The sequence below is a fragment of the Sinohyriopsis cumingii genome, chromosome 4, assembly GCF_028554795.1.
Source record: "Sinohyriopsis cumingii isolate HCF-2022 chromosome 4, ASM2855479v2, whole genome shotgun sequence".
NCBI classification, from domain to species: domain Eukaryota; kingdom Metazoa; phylum Mollusca; class Bivalvia; order Unionida; family Unionidae; genus Sinohyriopsis; species Sinohyriopsis cumingii.
Genome location: NC_142964.1, coordinates 21,433,298 through 21,449,738, shown reverse-complemented (window position 1 = coordinate 21,449,738; position 16,441 = coordinate 21,433,298). Strand labels below are relative to the sequence as shown.

The 16,441-nt window shown below is 35.8% G+C and overlaps 1 protein-coding gene across 3 annotated transcripts in view; it reads right to left on the bottom strand.

Annotated features, from left to right (window-relative positions):
• Nucleotides 1–16,441, bottom strand: part of LOC149800790 (CREB-regulated transcription coactivator 1-like) — a 107,357-nt gene that overhangs the window by 63,854 nt on the left and 27,062 nt on the right. For 2 of the 3 annotated variants that reach the window (XM_089954776.1, XM_089954779.1), the window contains exon 5: nt 6,977–7,015. The exons of the other annotated variant lie outside the window; for it this stretch is intronic. In XM_089954776.1, coding sequence (XP_089810902.1) covers nt 6,977–7,015 — 39 coding nt within the window. The remainder of the gene's footprint in view (nt 1–6,976; nt 7,016–16,441) is intronic. 3 annotated transcript variants of the gene reach the window in all.

Below are 16,441 nucleotides of genomic sequence, written 5' to 3'. Positions count from 1 at the left end.
ATGTGAGCATCAAAACCAAAACCCATGCCTTTAGAAACTTGTTAGATAGGGCTGCCCTTGAACCATTGATAGCAGAAACTGAGCATTATTTTTGTCCAAAAACAGAAGAAAATCAGCCACTGTGTTCAAAGAAAGGACTGCTAACTTTAATTCCCTTCCTACTGCACCCATAACAAAAGATTCTCCACTAGACCATGGACACTAAGCATCTCCTGACTTGAAAGATGCACTCTGCAGCATCCTCATAAACTTGTCCATCTGAGAAGAGCCAAACATCAAGGTGGAGAATCTGTGGGCTGCTGTAAAGGAATGAAGGTATGGGTGAATATTCAAGTTTTTGAGGCCATCAGCCTCCAACCGCATTGGCAAATTTAGTTATACAATACTGTCAGGTAACATATTAAAGACATTAAAATGCTGTGTAGGGAGTCACATACTGGTGCAGTGCACACTCTGCGCTGACTACTTTGCCTTCCTTAGACAGACTGTCCACTACAATAGTCTTCCTGCCACGGATGTAACAAACTTAGGCCATGATCCCCATGGAGGCTTCCATGCAAATGAGGTTCCAAACCTCTACAAAAAGAAAATGGACATATTTGCCTTGTTGTTGAGGTATGATACTACCAATGTGACTTCATACCACATCGTCATACCCCTATAAGGCTCATTACAAGATTGTTCATGTCGAATATTCATTCCTCTAGGGACCACAAACCCTGAAGAATACTAATGGCTCCAAGTGAGTGCCCAAATCTGAGCTACTGGGGGTGGGGGAATGTGTGGTTTCCAGTTCTTCAAGAGAAAAACAGGAGAGTCTTCCAAGTGAATCCAAGGTCTACCATGGAGTTCAAGGTCTCAGAGAAGAGACATATAGGTGAGCCAACATAACCAATTTATGGCTGCTCATCACATCCAACTTTGCAAAGGTCCTGTCCACTTTGTTCTGTGGGACACAGACCAATCCCGAGTGTGTAAGGAATTTCATCCCCCAAAATCCATAGGTGGGACAAGCTCTAATTCTCTCGACTGGGTAAACAAGCTAAGCAGGATGAGTAGGGACCAGCAAGAGGACAGATCATGACATAGAGATTGTAAGTGGTCATTGTCAGGGTTCATACTGAACTCTAAATGATAAAGTCAAAGGCTTTTCCCAAACTTTCAAAGACCACAAACAGAGATTTCCAAGACCTATTTTCACTAACATTTTGTATACAGGTTATATGAGAAAACAACGAATGCAAAATACTACGATACTGTTTAATGATGAAATTTAAACTATAACTAATTTCCAAAAATTGCTTTATAATGATCTGGAAGATAGGTTAACATTCATTGTTATTTCATAAATAATTTACTTTTGCATCAGATTTAATACAAAATATATTGTTCTCTTAACCGACATCAGCACTGCCTTAAATGCATTATTAGAGTTGCTGTTTTTTCTCTTCAATCATTTTGGAAAGAGAAGCCACCGCTGTCATCTTTTGCTCTGCTCTTCTCCTAAGAGCATTTGACTCTGTGACAAGCACAATGAGTCCTTTTAACTCTGCTTCTTCTGCCTTCTGAACAGAGGAAGCATGTAGGCTGGCAATGTCAGCTTCAAGACACAGCTGTTTGGCTTTAAGTTCTTCCACTTTATCCATGGCTAACTCCTGTTTCTTTCCTTTTCTGATTTTCTCATAATCCTCCTTTGCTTTCTTCTTACCCAGATAGGCATGGTACTTATGTCTTGCAGAGGAGGCATGTCATCATTTCATTGCTAATGATGATTTCCAAAGGTCCACCTGTTATCTCATTGTGTCAATGATTAGCCATTGAGCTCTGGGGCTTTCTCTACTGAGGTTCTCAACAGATACCTGTTTGTTGACAGAAAATCCTCTCTCCACTGTTGACTGCCCATTTGACAACAACAACATTTTCTGGAGAACATTCCAAAGTTCAACATATTTTTTTCTTTTGGAAAGATGGAATAAAACACTTCATCAAGGCTGTCATCTGTTCTATGAAGCATTTCAAGGCATGATTGTCTGATTGATAACTTCATCCACTAAATTTCCACACTGAGTCAACATTAAATCACATTGGGGCTCTACTTCTCTTCCTGCCTCACACATAACTATGAGGACCCTACAGAGTTTTGCTTCTCCCTTTTCCTTATCTGACAATGTACAAAACACCTTTCAGTTACATGTTTTATCCTTTTTCAGCCATTCCTTGTATTTCTCTTGTTCAAGCCAGATATCATTGAAAGAGCAAAGACCCAGCATTTTTAAACATGAAGTTCTGCTTATCAGTATAATTTCCCACGTGGCTTTGTTCATAGCCTCAAGAACAGCTCCCAAACCAGCACTCACAACAGCTATATCAAAGATCTGCTTTTGAAACACAAAGCTAATTGAGTAAATGGTGGTACAACATCCACTGGCATTTGCATGGAGGAAATAAATCTAATAAAAGTTAGTAGTTTTAGAATTAATTTCTCATTTTAATTTTAGCTTCTGGAAATACACAAGTGTTTTCCGTGACAAGTAAATAGCATGTAATGCCTCAGAGAAAGAAAACCAACAAGTATCATGGAAATTGTTCAGTGAAAACTCCATTCTGATAAGACTGAAACATTGTTAAAAATCATGATCACACACAAACATCACACTCACATACTCCTCTTTGAAGTAGAATTTTGACTTGTATCCCTTTAACCTTGGCTTACTTGTTCAAGACCTATTAGAAACAATGAGAGGCAGTAGTCTGGGCTGAGATCACTCATCTCTCTGGCTTCTAACTAGCAGCAAAATGCAAGAGCAGTTAGCTAAGAAGTATATTTTCTGTTGAAATTTCTCCATTACTGTTGATTCCATATGTTACAAATACAAACAGGGGGCCCTGAGTGGTCGAGTGGTCTAAAGCGCCAACCGTTACGTATCACTGCCAAATCACCTCTGTCTGCATGGGTTCAAGTCTTGGATTTGGCCAATGTGGGTATATGAGAAAGCTTGCTAGTAGCTTCTCATGGGTCGGTGGTTCTTTCCAGGTTCTTCCTCCACCATTTATACTGGCAATGTATAGCCTATCCTGTGCTGAAAAATGGCATTAAACCCTACAACAACAAAAAATACAAATCATTCCAGATTTCTAAAATTGTTGTATCTTTATCCATGTCTGATTGCACATCAGCAACATCTGTCCAAAAGTGAAATACCCCTATGACATGATACATTCTATTCAATACTGAAAGTCCCTTATGACATGATATATTTTGTCTAATACTGAAAGCCCCCTATGACAGGATACATTCTGTCCAAGACTGAAAGTCCCCCTATGGCAGGATACATTCTGTCCAAAACTGAAAGCCCCCCCCACCCCATGACAGGACACATCTGTCCAATAATGGAAGCCCCCTATGGCAGGATACATTCTGTCAAATCATTTTTTTGTTTTAAAAGTTCTGTAAAGGTTTTTTCTACATTTAGTAAAGAAAATTATATTTGATAGCAGAACAGCATCATCTGTATGTCCGCTAGGCATTCAAGTCAGGACACTTTATGTCAAATATCATCGAATTCTGTTATAGGGTTATTCATCAGAAGTTTGTCAAGGTTCTTTCTATTTTTAATAACATCAGCCATATTGGTTGATTAGCATAATTTGCATAAATTTCAACGATCTTCATGCCAGGAACATTCTGTCGAAGTTTTGTAAAATTGAATTCAGCAGTTTTGGAAAGGAAATAAGGTTTTCTATTTGCTGTACCAGCAGCCATATTGAAAGGCATACTCAATTTCACAAATTGTAAAGATTGTCATACCTGAATGTTTCCTCTCACATTTTATCAAATTCTGTTCAGAAGGTTAAAAAAAAGGTAATTATAAGGGTTTTTATATTTTTATTAACTGAAGCTATATAAATGTATGATGGTTGATTGGCATCACTTATAAGCAAAAAAGGTTTAATGGTCTATAGGATGCAGTCTGTCAAATCTGATCCAACCCTGTTCACAGAGTGAGGAGACAATCATTTAAGGATTTTCAGGTTTTCAGTAATAACAGCTATATGTGATGGTTGACTGACCCCATGTATATGAACCTGAAAGACCCTTATGCCATCTGTGCCAAGTTTGGTTGAAACTAGCCAGGTTTTATTTTTTTTTAATTGTACTGACAGACAATGGTTTTTCTATTTTTGGTAATATGTTGCAGCTGTATTTTTTTTTGTGAATTAATACCATATGTACAAACTTGATATGTATTTATGCCAGGATGTTTGCTGTCAAATTGTTCAAAAACTGTTCAACAGTTTTAGAGATGTTTTAAGTCTAATTTTAATAGTAGTGGCAGATGGGCATGTTTTGTACAATTTTAAAGGTTGTCATGCAAGGATGTTCTGTGCTAAGTTTAGGGGAAGATAATCAGAATAGCAATTGCTGACAGTCATCAGTTGCCAAAGATGCATGATGGAAAAAGGGTCATATCATAAGCTCACCTGGTTTTACAGTCACACGAACTACACAGAGTTTTAGATTTTTTTTTGTTTGATTTTGAATTGTTAACACAGCTTTCAGGCATATCACTAGGGCATCATGCGGCAGACATGTAGCATGATGTCCCACCCAGTCACATTATATCCTGACACCAGGCCGACCAGTCCTAACATTAACCTCATAATGCTGAGCGCCAAGCGAGGCAGCTGTTAGTACCATTTTTGTAAGTTTTTGGTATGACTCGGCCGGGGATCAACCCCATGACCTCACGTATCCAAGGCGGATGCTCTAACCACTAGGCCACCAGAGCGGTCAAGAGTTTTAGTAAAGAGTAGACTGCCTGCCATAGGTTTCAAGTGATCTGTCCAAGCCAAAAATTATACCAGTAGGCTAGCAGTAACTGGAATCTTCAAAGTTAACTTCTACTGAGTCTAATGCAAGATTCTGAATCCTTCTGCAGATGCTATCCCCTCTGCAGCAGAATTATGGCATCATGATTAATGGTGAATGAAAATCGTACATAGAACTGCAACGTTTCTGGTGCAGGACAAGGTGGATTGTTATAAATTCTGGAGAAATCATTAATTGCACATCTCAAAATGAAACACATTGACAGTAAATTAACTACATTAAAGCATGCATAATGTATAGGGACACTGAACAAACTGTATTTCATCATGTATGATGTGAAGGAACAGTAATCATGTAATTCAACATAAATTAACTGTAAGCATTATAATGCACAGGCACAGTAAATTAACTGTATTTAAGAATGTATGTATTCCAAACTGCATGTATAATGTCTCCCAAGCTGCATGTATGTGTCCCAAGCTGTCACATTACAGAATGATATACCCTCGCAAAACCAGTAAGTTGTAGCAATAAATTTGCAAAATGTTGGACTGGGCTTACTATCAAATAAAGATATTCTAGATAAATGTTTTTATCATAAACTTGAAAATATAGGCAGTGAGGCTGAGGTGGACTCAACATGAAGCATGTCTTAATCATGTCGTATATATGGTTAAGATACTGTACACCTGCAATCTTAACAGCTAACACTGACCTACTGTACCAATGCATTCGGGGATAGAAGACATAAATCCATCCTGCTGGCTGATGTACATACATGAGCTTCATATATATTCTCTAAAAGATATATTACAATAATAACACCTGATTAAGAAAATTTCTGACATAACTAAATTGGATTTGATGAAAACTTTCAAAACATATGAAAACTACCTGTAAATATTACATATCTGACTGAAATGCAGGGGTGGAAATATTGCCACATTTACTTATTTGTGTAATGCACACACAACTTTAAATAGCACTGAGCAACCATCGCTCGATGAACCAGATCAGGGTTTATGCTGTTCAGTTAAAATTATAATCATATGCAGAACAGAGTTGACCCAGAGCTATTGGTGCTTTTTGAACAAAATGGATCTGCAGACCTACCAACCCTCGCGAGTCTGTCTCAGTAAGTAAGCTGACAAGATTCACTAGTTTTCAGGAAGGTGTAACAAACATAACTGCTATTGTAATGTTGGAAAATGTAATTAAAAGTTCAGTAATAAAAAAATGCAGCAATGATAAACATGTTCAATTGAAAAGTTTGTAAAGAATGTGCAGACTTTATTTACCACTAGTACAGTTGCAGAAACTTTAGTTCCAAACCCTATGCAACTAAATGGCTTGTTGCAGACCCTCAATTTGATGTAATTCTTAGAAATTCTTTTTCCATTTCACATCACGATGGCAATCATATCTCCTGCCACAAGACATACTCAAACTGGCATGTGGTGTCCAATAAAAGTAACTGTGTCCCTTCCAGCTTTTATTCACAAGAATCTGAATATTCCTTTTTCAGTCTTCTGTGTTGGTTATTTACACTTTTCAAAAGGCTTATTTTCCCTTTCATCTAACATGCATCGTTTTCTGGACGCCATTTAAAAAAAAAAAATCTATAATCATCAGTTTGATCATGAACAAACAGGTGCAGTTTAAAGCCTCTGGAGTGCTGCTGTAAAGTTAATCTGGTTCCCTGACCAATTTCACCAATTCTAATATGAACCCAGAACCAAATCAAACTCGGATGAACCAATAATCTGGATTTTTCAGCAACAATCATTTTACCATAGTTTTTGCTTTTATGCCGTGAGTCTGTATTTTAAGGGCAATTTTCCCCAAGACGTATGACAAAATCATAAGGGTTGGCAGGTCTGGGATTTGTTCTCAAGGTATTCCCATTGAATGTGCAAAAATACACAAGTAAATAATGTGATCCGTGTACATGAGCAATTGGCTATACAAGGTGACAGATACGAGTCCGATGCTGAATGATTACTATAAGTGTCATTCCAACAAGCTTATATCTAGAATGAAAGAGAATGCTATATTCCACAGGCTGTGATGAGTAGTACGGAAATAACCATAACAGATGCTGCTGTTGCTGCTGCTGCAAAGTCTTAAAATAAAAGTCAGACTCACCGAGAAAGAGAAGACACACCATTAAGGTGACGAAATAACCTGAAAAGTGCATTTTGTCAAAGAATGTTAGCATTAAAATAAGCCATGTAATGTGAAGATAATTAGCTACTCTACAAATTAAAGTATGTTACCTTGTGATATACATGTATGTCAATGTTATCTACATCACGTGAGTTACAAGTAACATGCATGGGCTAATACTGTTCAGTGTTATAAACCTTCATTTTGCTTTTTTCTATAAACACACTTATTTTGCATAAATGAAAGGAACACCCACATATCCCCTGATAATGCTTGGATGAAGTTTCAACTTGAGAAAAAAACATATAAGCCAAGCTTAATCTCATGAAAGTAACTTTACTTCATGAAATAATTAATGCTGGTCTACAACTGAGCTCTATAAAATCATGTACAATTCAGGTCCAAATGCAAACATTGACCTTGACCTCTCATTCAAGGACACATGAACTGCTTAAATTTCTATCACCTAAATTTGAATACGATATGGCTTCTAACCATTTAGTGATGAATTATCTCTGCAGAATAATGGGTCATATTATGTGTGTGTGTGTGTGTGTGATTTGGATTTTTAACATAGCTTTAACAATTCTTCAGCCATATCGCTAGAATGTCTGCAGTGTGGCAGTTTATGGTGATGACTAGCAATGAGGCACCATGCTGCACACATGCATCACCATGTCCCACACAGTCACATCATCATGACAGCAGGCCGACCAGTCATAACACTAAACTCTTAATGCTGAGCGCCAAGCAATCAAAGTATATCAGGAACAGGTAAAAAAACACATAAAATGACAAAACTATAGTACCAAGTTGGTGCTTGCATTTCCCAAGTACTGCTAGTTGCCAAAGTTTGCTCTGAAAAACGTAATATGTATGAGCATAGTTTAACAGAAAATGGCTCTAATATGGACTCCTGCATATTAAAAAAGCTGCCTATTAAACTTTTATCATCAAGCATTATTAAACTCTATTTTCTTCCATAACTCCCCTCTTCCCCTCCTTTTCTTTCCTTTAAAAGTAATATCAGTGTTATTCTTTGCTGAATTATATGTGTATTTATGTTGTTTAGTAAGGAAATGAAGTCCTTACATCATTTAATCAACTGCATAAATACATAACACTACCAGACTTAAGCCACTTTAAAGAAAATATTTGCTGGAAACAACAAGCCTCAAAGCATTCAATTGCCAATGAGCTTATATTAAAATCACTCACCATCAAATGTTATCATCTTTGGAGATCTTTGTTGGCTGCTGATAATGTGCTAGACTGATAAATCAACCTCTCAAATCTGTGCTGATAATGATAGACAATACGTGGATCTGATGTCACATGTTCATTAAAATGTGCAATTTTGCTGCATGCAAATCATTTCAGAACAACCCTGTGTATACTTTAGACAAATACCGGTAATTGGTAACAGTCATATCTAGCGCAAAATTTAAAATGGCTACAGAACAGATGGTTATGATTTTCCACGTGGATTTACAAGTCACCAAACAGAATCTGCTCCAGAAATATAATGTACATGTCACCAAAAGAACTTTTCAGCTGATGGTAGCCCCAAAGCCATAAAAAAATACCAGTAAGTGCATAAAATTTATACTGATGTGTGCAGACAAAAGTTGCTGCAAATAACTGCAGCTTTCAATAAATAGGTGATATCAGCCCACAACCCAAGGGTGAGGGGCTTATTTATCAACCTGATAATGCGCCAGCACAGACAGTAGATAAAGTAGTTACTACTTGTTCACACCTTTCTTGATTCCATGCCTATGTAAAAGTTCTGTCACATAATCATCATTGCTTTTCACTTCACCGCCATAATCATTGCTCTATTATTACTATTACCTGGAAACAATTATTTTATATACTGTTTCACTTTGTCAGTTTTCCATCTTACAAAACAAAGTAAGCATGCAATGTATTTCTTATTTTATGATTGTGTGTGTGATATATTAGGTCTATCCACAGACATTAAACTTTTTCTAATCCTATCTGAACAGCTAAAATAACATGCCAAATCAAAAGGTAGTAAATGCAGATTCCTCTTATACCAAACATGAAAAGAAGAAAGCAGTTCCTGATCAACAATTTCTTTCTTCCGCTGCCAAAAGATACCCGCCAAGATAGAATGCCTCGGTGTGTCTTTGGGAAAAGCAACAAGGTCCCAAGATCGAAGAATTATGTGGTACTGCCAATACGTTAAAGTGCCCTTAAAACTAGGAATGGGAAATGGTCAGAATTTCATAATCAATAATCAGTTCCACTTGACCAACTGAAAAATCAATTATAATCTGTTCCTAAGAGCAAATTTTAAATTTTGTTTGTTGTACAGTTATATTTTTGCTGAAGAGTTCAAGATATTAATAATGTACAGGAGTAATCTATTTTACTGACATTTATACTTTAACCTGATAAAAAAATTACATTTTCTTCTATCATGTTATTTTTGTTCTACAACTTTGACAAATGAAAGCAAATTTTTAATGCAGATCAGTCTTATGTAACTGAATGCAATGCCCCAAAAACTCTTTCATTCAAATGTAATGTGTCAATAATTTAAAGTATAGAAGGACATATTTTTTTTAGGTTTGTCATTATTTATAAATAGTGCAAAGAATTTTACCTTTAAACTAAAAGAAATCATGAAAATGTGTTAAAATGTATTATTTCAATAATTTAAATCATGTAATAATATGTTCCAAATTATGAAAGTTTGCAACTACGGAATGTGTTATGGTTTTATAGTTGTAAGTTGTGAAGGGAATAAATTCAGATCAACTTAAATGAATTGGAAGCCCTATTTAGCTTACCATTTAGACAGGAGTTTTACTAACCTTTGTGTTTTGCATGCATCTAAAAGTAGTTCTCTCCCTTTACACAGAATTAATTATGGAGTTTCTCAATCGATTATCTTATTGGTTTGCTCAACCAACTGAAAATCGATTATAATCGATAATCGGAACAACACTAATCAAAATAAACAAAAACTCTAGTCTTTAATGCTTAGAGTAATTGCATTCGCATTTGTACATGAGGTTGATTTCATAAAAAGGCTTTCCTTTTCATTATTATAAATGATAAGAATCATAAATTAAGACCCAAATTGAGTTCCTTGCTACACATCATTGTGTTACCTTAAGAAAAATTATTTTATTCTTTCTTGTCTCATTGTATCTATTTTTTTATTTATCAGATTTTAATTCACAAACAACTATCATTGATTCAGACATGACCATCTCTGAAGATCACCCTTTTATTCTTCAATTCTAAGGGGGGAGACTTCAAGATCTATTTTTCACTTTTTGTTTGCTTTTCCACAACCTTCCTGGTGAATTTACCATATATACTCAATGAATAGGCAAGTCGCATTGCTAAGATTCAGATCTGATGCCGGTAGATTTGGGTCTCGGCAGTTTGTTAGGAGTATTCAGTAAAACAAACACTACAGACCCTGATCTGCCTGTGCATTACACAATGGCACATCAGCATCTATTGTTTGCAGCTGAACTTGACTTGTAAGCAAATATTTACGGTAATTAATATGTGATTTATCTCCTGGCAACATTGATCCAATGAATCTATATTTTCCCCTAAAATTATAAGCTTTGAAGTCCAACTGAGAATCTAAAAATAAATCGAGCAATTATTAAAATAATGATGTTTGGTCCGTAACACCTGCAGTGCAGTGTATAATCAAACAAGCAAATTTCAACAATGATCTCAATATATTTTGCTGATTTGTTTAAATATATTTATTGAGATGGCTCATAGCTTTTATATCATTCACTAAATGTCTTATCTTATAATGTATCCATCAAACCAGCACTAGGTGTGCCATGCATGTGACCAACTTTTTTTCTCAATACAACTGTAAATGTGGTATGGGGCTGTTATTTTTTGCAAAAATGTGGCAATAGGAAAAAAAAGCTTGAGGAGCCAAGTGACAAAATTTTTTTTCATGATCAATGTGCATACTTTGTAAATTATGTTTCAAAAAGGAGGGGAAGTTAAAAACTAATTAAAAAAATGTATAAAAATTTTTCAAGTAATAATAATAATAATGCTTTATTTACAGAGGGTGAATCATTAGTCAAGTTGGGTTTACAACAAAACATGGGTATTTTACAAAGTGACTGGAGTCTAGTTTTTTCTCACAAGTGAGGAATTTCCTTTCAGGAATGCGGCAGATACCAGCCATCTAATTTACAAATGTTTATCACATTCAATATTTATCCTTTGTTCCATTTTGGTCCAAACTGTACATTAGCCATTTTGATTGGTCAGTATTGGTCCCTACGTTAAATGCAACTCTCCCTATTCAATATTAGCCCATACACAGCTTAACTGTCAAAAAGAAAATGCTTTACCTGATTAACTTCTGCAAGTTTTGTGAGTGAAAGCAAGTCATGAATCATGTAAAGTCCAATAAAACTGCAAACTGCATAAACAGATCTATTATTGCATAATATTTCAGCGGATCTGGGTCTATGCCTATTTTTTAAAGTATTCAGTAGAACAAAAAGATCCTGATCTGCTGGCACATTAAGAGATGGCAGATCCGAGTCTATGCTGTTTGCAGTAGGACCCAACTTAAAAGCGAGGATATACAGTACAAATTGCACTAAGAAGAATGACCGTATTTGTCCATGTATATTATGCACCCACATCAATCTGCAGAAGCCCATATCCTTTGTCACATAACGCAACAGATCAGGGTCAAAGATATTGGATAATCTTGTTTAACCGGACTCTCACATGACTCTGAGATATCTGCTAAATATGGCATAAAAGAAATGTAGTTTCACATCCAACATCAGAATGAGGCTTTCCAAAAGTTTAGAAAAGTTATTGACATGTAGTAACACAGAAAAGGGGAGAGTTTCAATTGTTGATTTGGACATGCCTCCTGTGCTGAATATCTGTTTACAAAGCAATATTGATAAACATAATTTTAAGCCTTTCCAAATTTACGTTCATTTTAATGTTCACATAGGCACTGAATCGTGGAAAATTTCAGAGAGGAAGAGGTGTCTTTGTAGTTTCACTTCAACAAAGTTTTACTAAAACACTTTCTTTCGACAACTGAGTTTAATAAAGAATTCATTAAAGTGTAAGTCATACATGTCATGCAGACATTAGGAACTATTTCAGCCATAGGCACATTTTTTAAAATCTGATTACATATACCACTAATTCAGTGTATTTCATGCTTCAAGATCGCCATTTCTTTGAAGATTATTAGGGTATATGAACATTCTGAGAAATATATAAAATGAAAACCAATCTTAAAGCACATCATATATTATGAAAAGGTCAACCAGATTGGATGCCTGGCCATGATGTCAAAATGAAAACAACATACTGGAAAAATTTGAACTATCTCCTGCAATGGTAATGATTGCACTTCATGTCTGCTTTTCTTGACCCAGTTTAGTGCCAGATCACCACAAGAGACCATAGAGACCAATAAATTTTCATCTAAATTTTGTGAAGACAACTCAAGTGCTGATCCCTCGATGATCAGGAATGAAAAGATACTGAAAAACTACTTTAGTATTACATTTTAGATAAACAATTAATATCTGAGATTAGTAAAGGCATGCACATGACCATGATGATTCAACTACATGCCCTTATTTGGCGGAGATCTCGCATTGCCATGTACAAAGTCTGGTTAAACAAGATTACACTGTTGGGCTCACAAAGTACAGACCTGGGTGTTGGTGCAAGATCCGATGGCAGTTAGCAGTTAGAAGTTGTTGGCACATAACAGAAAAGCAAATACACTAATTCTCTGAATGCTATGGAAAGAAGTCTGCAATAATGCTGAAAAATGGTCTGCAATGTTAAATAACAAAGCAGTTTCTTGGTAAACAAACGATACATAAAAACATTTCCACAAAGCTCATTTCATCACATGATCTACCACTGGTTAATAGTACCATGTGTACTAGATATGTGAACTGCCAGGGATTTTTCTCAAAGGATTGTGAATTCTACCTGTGTACATCTAATTATGGGAAAATGTAATGAATTGGAAGCAGATAGCGGAGATTAGAAAATCCACATGATTTGGGAAGCAGGATGGCACAGTGGCTGGAATATCGTTTCATAACCAGACGAGCGTGGGTTCAAATCCTGCCCACACCAGGCCAGGCCAGCAGTGTGAGAGGTCAAAATGCCAGGAAATTTACTCTAAATGTCTTGGTATTGTATAACTTTCAATCAAACAAAGAAAACAACATAATCTGTATGATTTCGAAATATGTTACAACAGGACTGGAACCCATTCACACTGGGACTGGGAGCCATTTACACTGGGATCGGAACCCATTTATGATGAAATTGGGACCCATTTATATTAAGATTAGGACCTACTTCTTTGTGCTCCTGATGACCTAAAAAAAAGTCCCTGACTGCTGATTTTCCTGGAGGACACTAACACTTTCAGTTGGCCATGGAGAAGACCTGCTGAATTATTTGAATTGGAAACATTCTTTTCATATCAGAAATTAGTAAATGGCAAAACTTGATGATCAGTGACCATGACATCTGAGATCTAATTGTAGCTATCTTACAAAGGATGCAAGGAACTTGACAAGAAGAATAAAGCAAAGGAGTGAACCTCTATACAGTATAATGTCAAAAACCTGCCTGCGCACAAAATTCAACTTGCACTGAAATTTAACAAACGTTTCTGTAATTTCGTTCTAAGAAAGGTTATGTTAAAAAATAAAATTATTTATTATTCTGCTGTCTTTAATGTCACTATTGCAAAATTTAAATTATATTAGAGGACTTGAGATTTGTAATCCTTGTGACAAGTCTGCTGAGTGAGAAAAAGAACCAGTAACCAACTTTCATGCCTCTATCTCGAAGAGCACAAGAGCAAAAGCAGAAACAGGGAAAAATGTATCAATGACATTGACCTTGATGATAGTGAAACTGAAAGTGTGATGAGATGCTTAAAATTCATACTTGTGACATCGAGCTTTAAGAGAGGACCCCAAATGTGGTTTGTAAAACTTTCTAATCATTATATACAGGCATACCAAGTTTCATTCCTTAATTTCAAATGGTTTAAAAGTGCAGAATCGAGAGTTTGTGGGGAAACTTAAAATACTAATTGCATTGTCTGTATGCACAAGGTTAAAATTGGCATGTAATAACAAGGCTGGCTATATGATGCTAATTAAAATTGAAGTTGGAGCCGTGGTGTCTCAGTTATTAGCACGACTGTCTCAGAATTTAATGGTTCACATTCTGATGTAACCACCAGATAAGCCACTACAGCGTGTCCTTGGGCAAGGCAACTTATTTGAATGGACTCGGCACTATATAAACTACTTATGTTGCTGTTACAAAACCAATACAAAACAAAGTTAAATTCTAAAGATGAAAAGATATAAAAAAATGCAACAAAAGAAAAGCAACTTCAGCTGTTTAGGAAGATAAACCCTTCCAAATAAACAAAACCATGTAATACAAAGAAAAAGATATTAAAAAGATCAAGATGTCACAATTTTGCAAATGGTATATACTATTACAGATGAGGTAAACAAAAAGACCAATAAAGAAACAATGTTTGTTAAATAAACCACATTCCCTCAAGAAAACCCAAACCGAAAATGTTGAACAATGACCTTGACTTTGATTATAGGACCCACTGGCACACAAAGCAGCTTTTCATTGTGATAATTATCTTTCATTAATTAATCAACTTTAAAGTTATAAAGCAGAAACAAAAAAGGTAGAGATGAATATAGTTTTATGTATGAATACATTTTAACCCTTTCTTCACTATGTCACTTTGCAGGCATAGAGTTCTAAACACTAAGTAACTTTAGAGTTCTAAAGCAAAACGACTTGTGGATTTTGAAATAGCATAAGTTTGCCAATTTTAAAGATATCTGGTTTGATTAGGTATCAAAATAAAGGTTAAAAGACAAAACTTGTATGACTAATTCACTAAAAGTTACATATCTATTGTAACTGTTAAAATACAGGTACAAGCAAGTAACACTTACCTGCTATTATTGCATAGACGGTACTTCTCCAGGAGCCACTTACTATGATCATATGACAAAAATTGGCTAAAAAAATCATGGTTGACTGGAAAGAAATTTACCCACAATTCCCAATAAACTGATGCAAGTCAAGCAAGAAAACCACCTTCAGGGTTAAGTTCTCAAAGGAAGCTTCACCCAAAGGGTCATTAAGAGACAAGACATGACACACGATAGATTCTTTTTAAACATTTGAGAGTAAAACACTGGTCTCTGCAGCTCAAAAATAACTGATCAGGTCTGCTAAGTGAGAATCTGCTCAATGGTTGGATTTTTGAAAACTGATTGAGAAGATTATTAAACCATGATCGCTGGGACCACGTAGGGGTAATCAAAATGAGCTGGAGCCACATAGGGGTAATCAAAATGAGCTGTGCAGTGGAGTGCCCAACTTTGTGTAGAACCTGTGGTTTCATCATGAAAGGTGGGAAAGCATAAGCAAACAGATGACCCCACTTCAGGCTGAAAGGAACAACTGCTCAGGCTCTCTGATCAGGGACTGACTAAACACAGAAAGGGAAGCCTGTTGTTGAACTTGGTGGAAAACAATTTCAGCTAAGGACTAGCCCAAAGTTGGACCAAGAAGTCGGATATACATGTAGATAAGTGGAGTGACCATTCCATCAGGACTATCTTCCCTTTCTTTAACTGATTGTCTACCAAAGTATTTTACCTGCTGGGAACAAGATAAACTCGGGGTGATTCTCTCTGAAGCTGCAATACAGTTCTAGGAGGCATATAATTTAGTACTGCTATTATGCAGGGCATCTCATCCTGCTCAACCCACTTTAGATTTTACAACAGATAATTCATGTGGAAGAATGGTGACCGGCATTGTTGCCAGACAAAAATCCCACTCTTCACATACCAGTTTCATTGAAAAAAAAAAAAAATCTGCCAATTATAAATAAAAGGAAACACCAAAACAACCAACTGTCCAAAATCAAATGTGGAATGAATACTGTGTTTAAAGTTATGAATTTGTGTTACAGTAAGACAAAACACAAAACTAAAATGTATCAATGGTGATCTGTTATGTGAATATACTGTATGATGGTCATGTGACTTTTATAATTTGAGATTTGAAATGACTTAAATCACTTTGTTGGATCACTTACATCTCTGAAAAATGGTAACTCTTGGCTACATGGGTCAATCAGCAAATGATGTCTTTCTTAAAAATGATGAATAATGCAAAAGCTGCATCTAGTATTTTGGGAATAAACAAGCGTATACATTTTGCACTAAGTACTGTTCTGTACACTATATTATAGTACCAGTCACTCAGTAAACTCTAGGTGCCCCATGAATTATTTAAGCTTTTATTTAACTTTATTTTATTTCTTGTTATAAAAATCAGAAAATATAC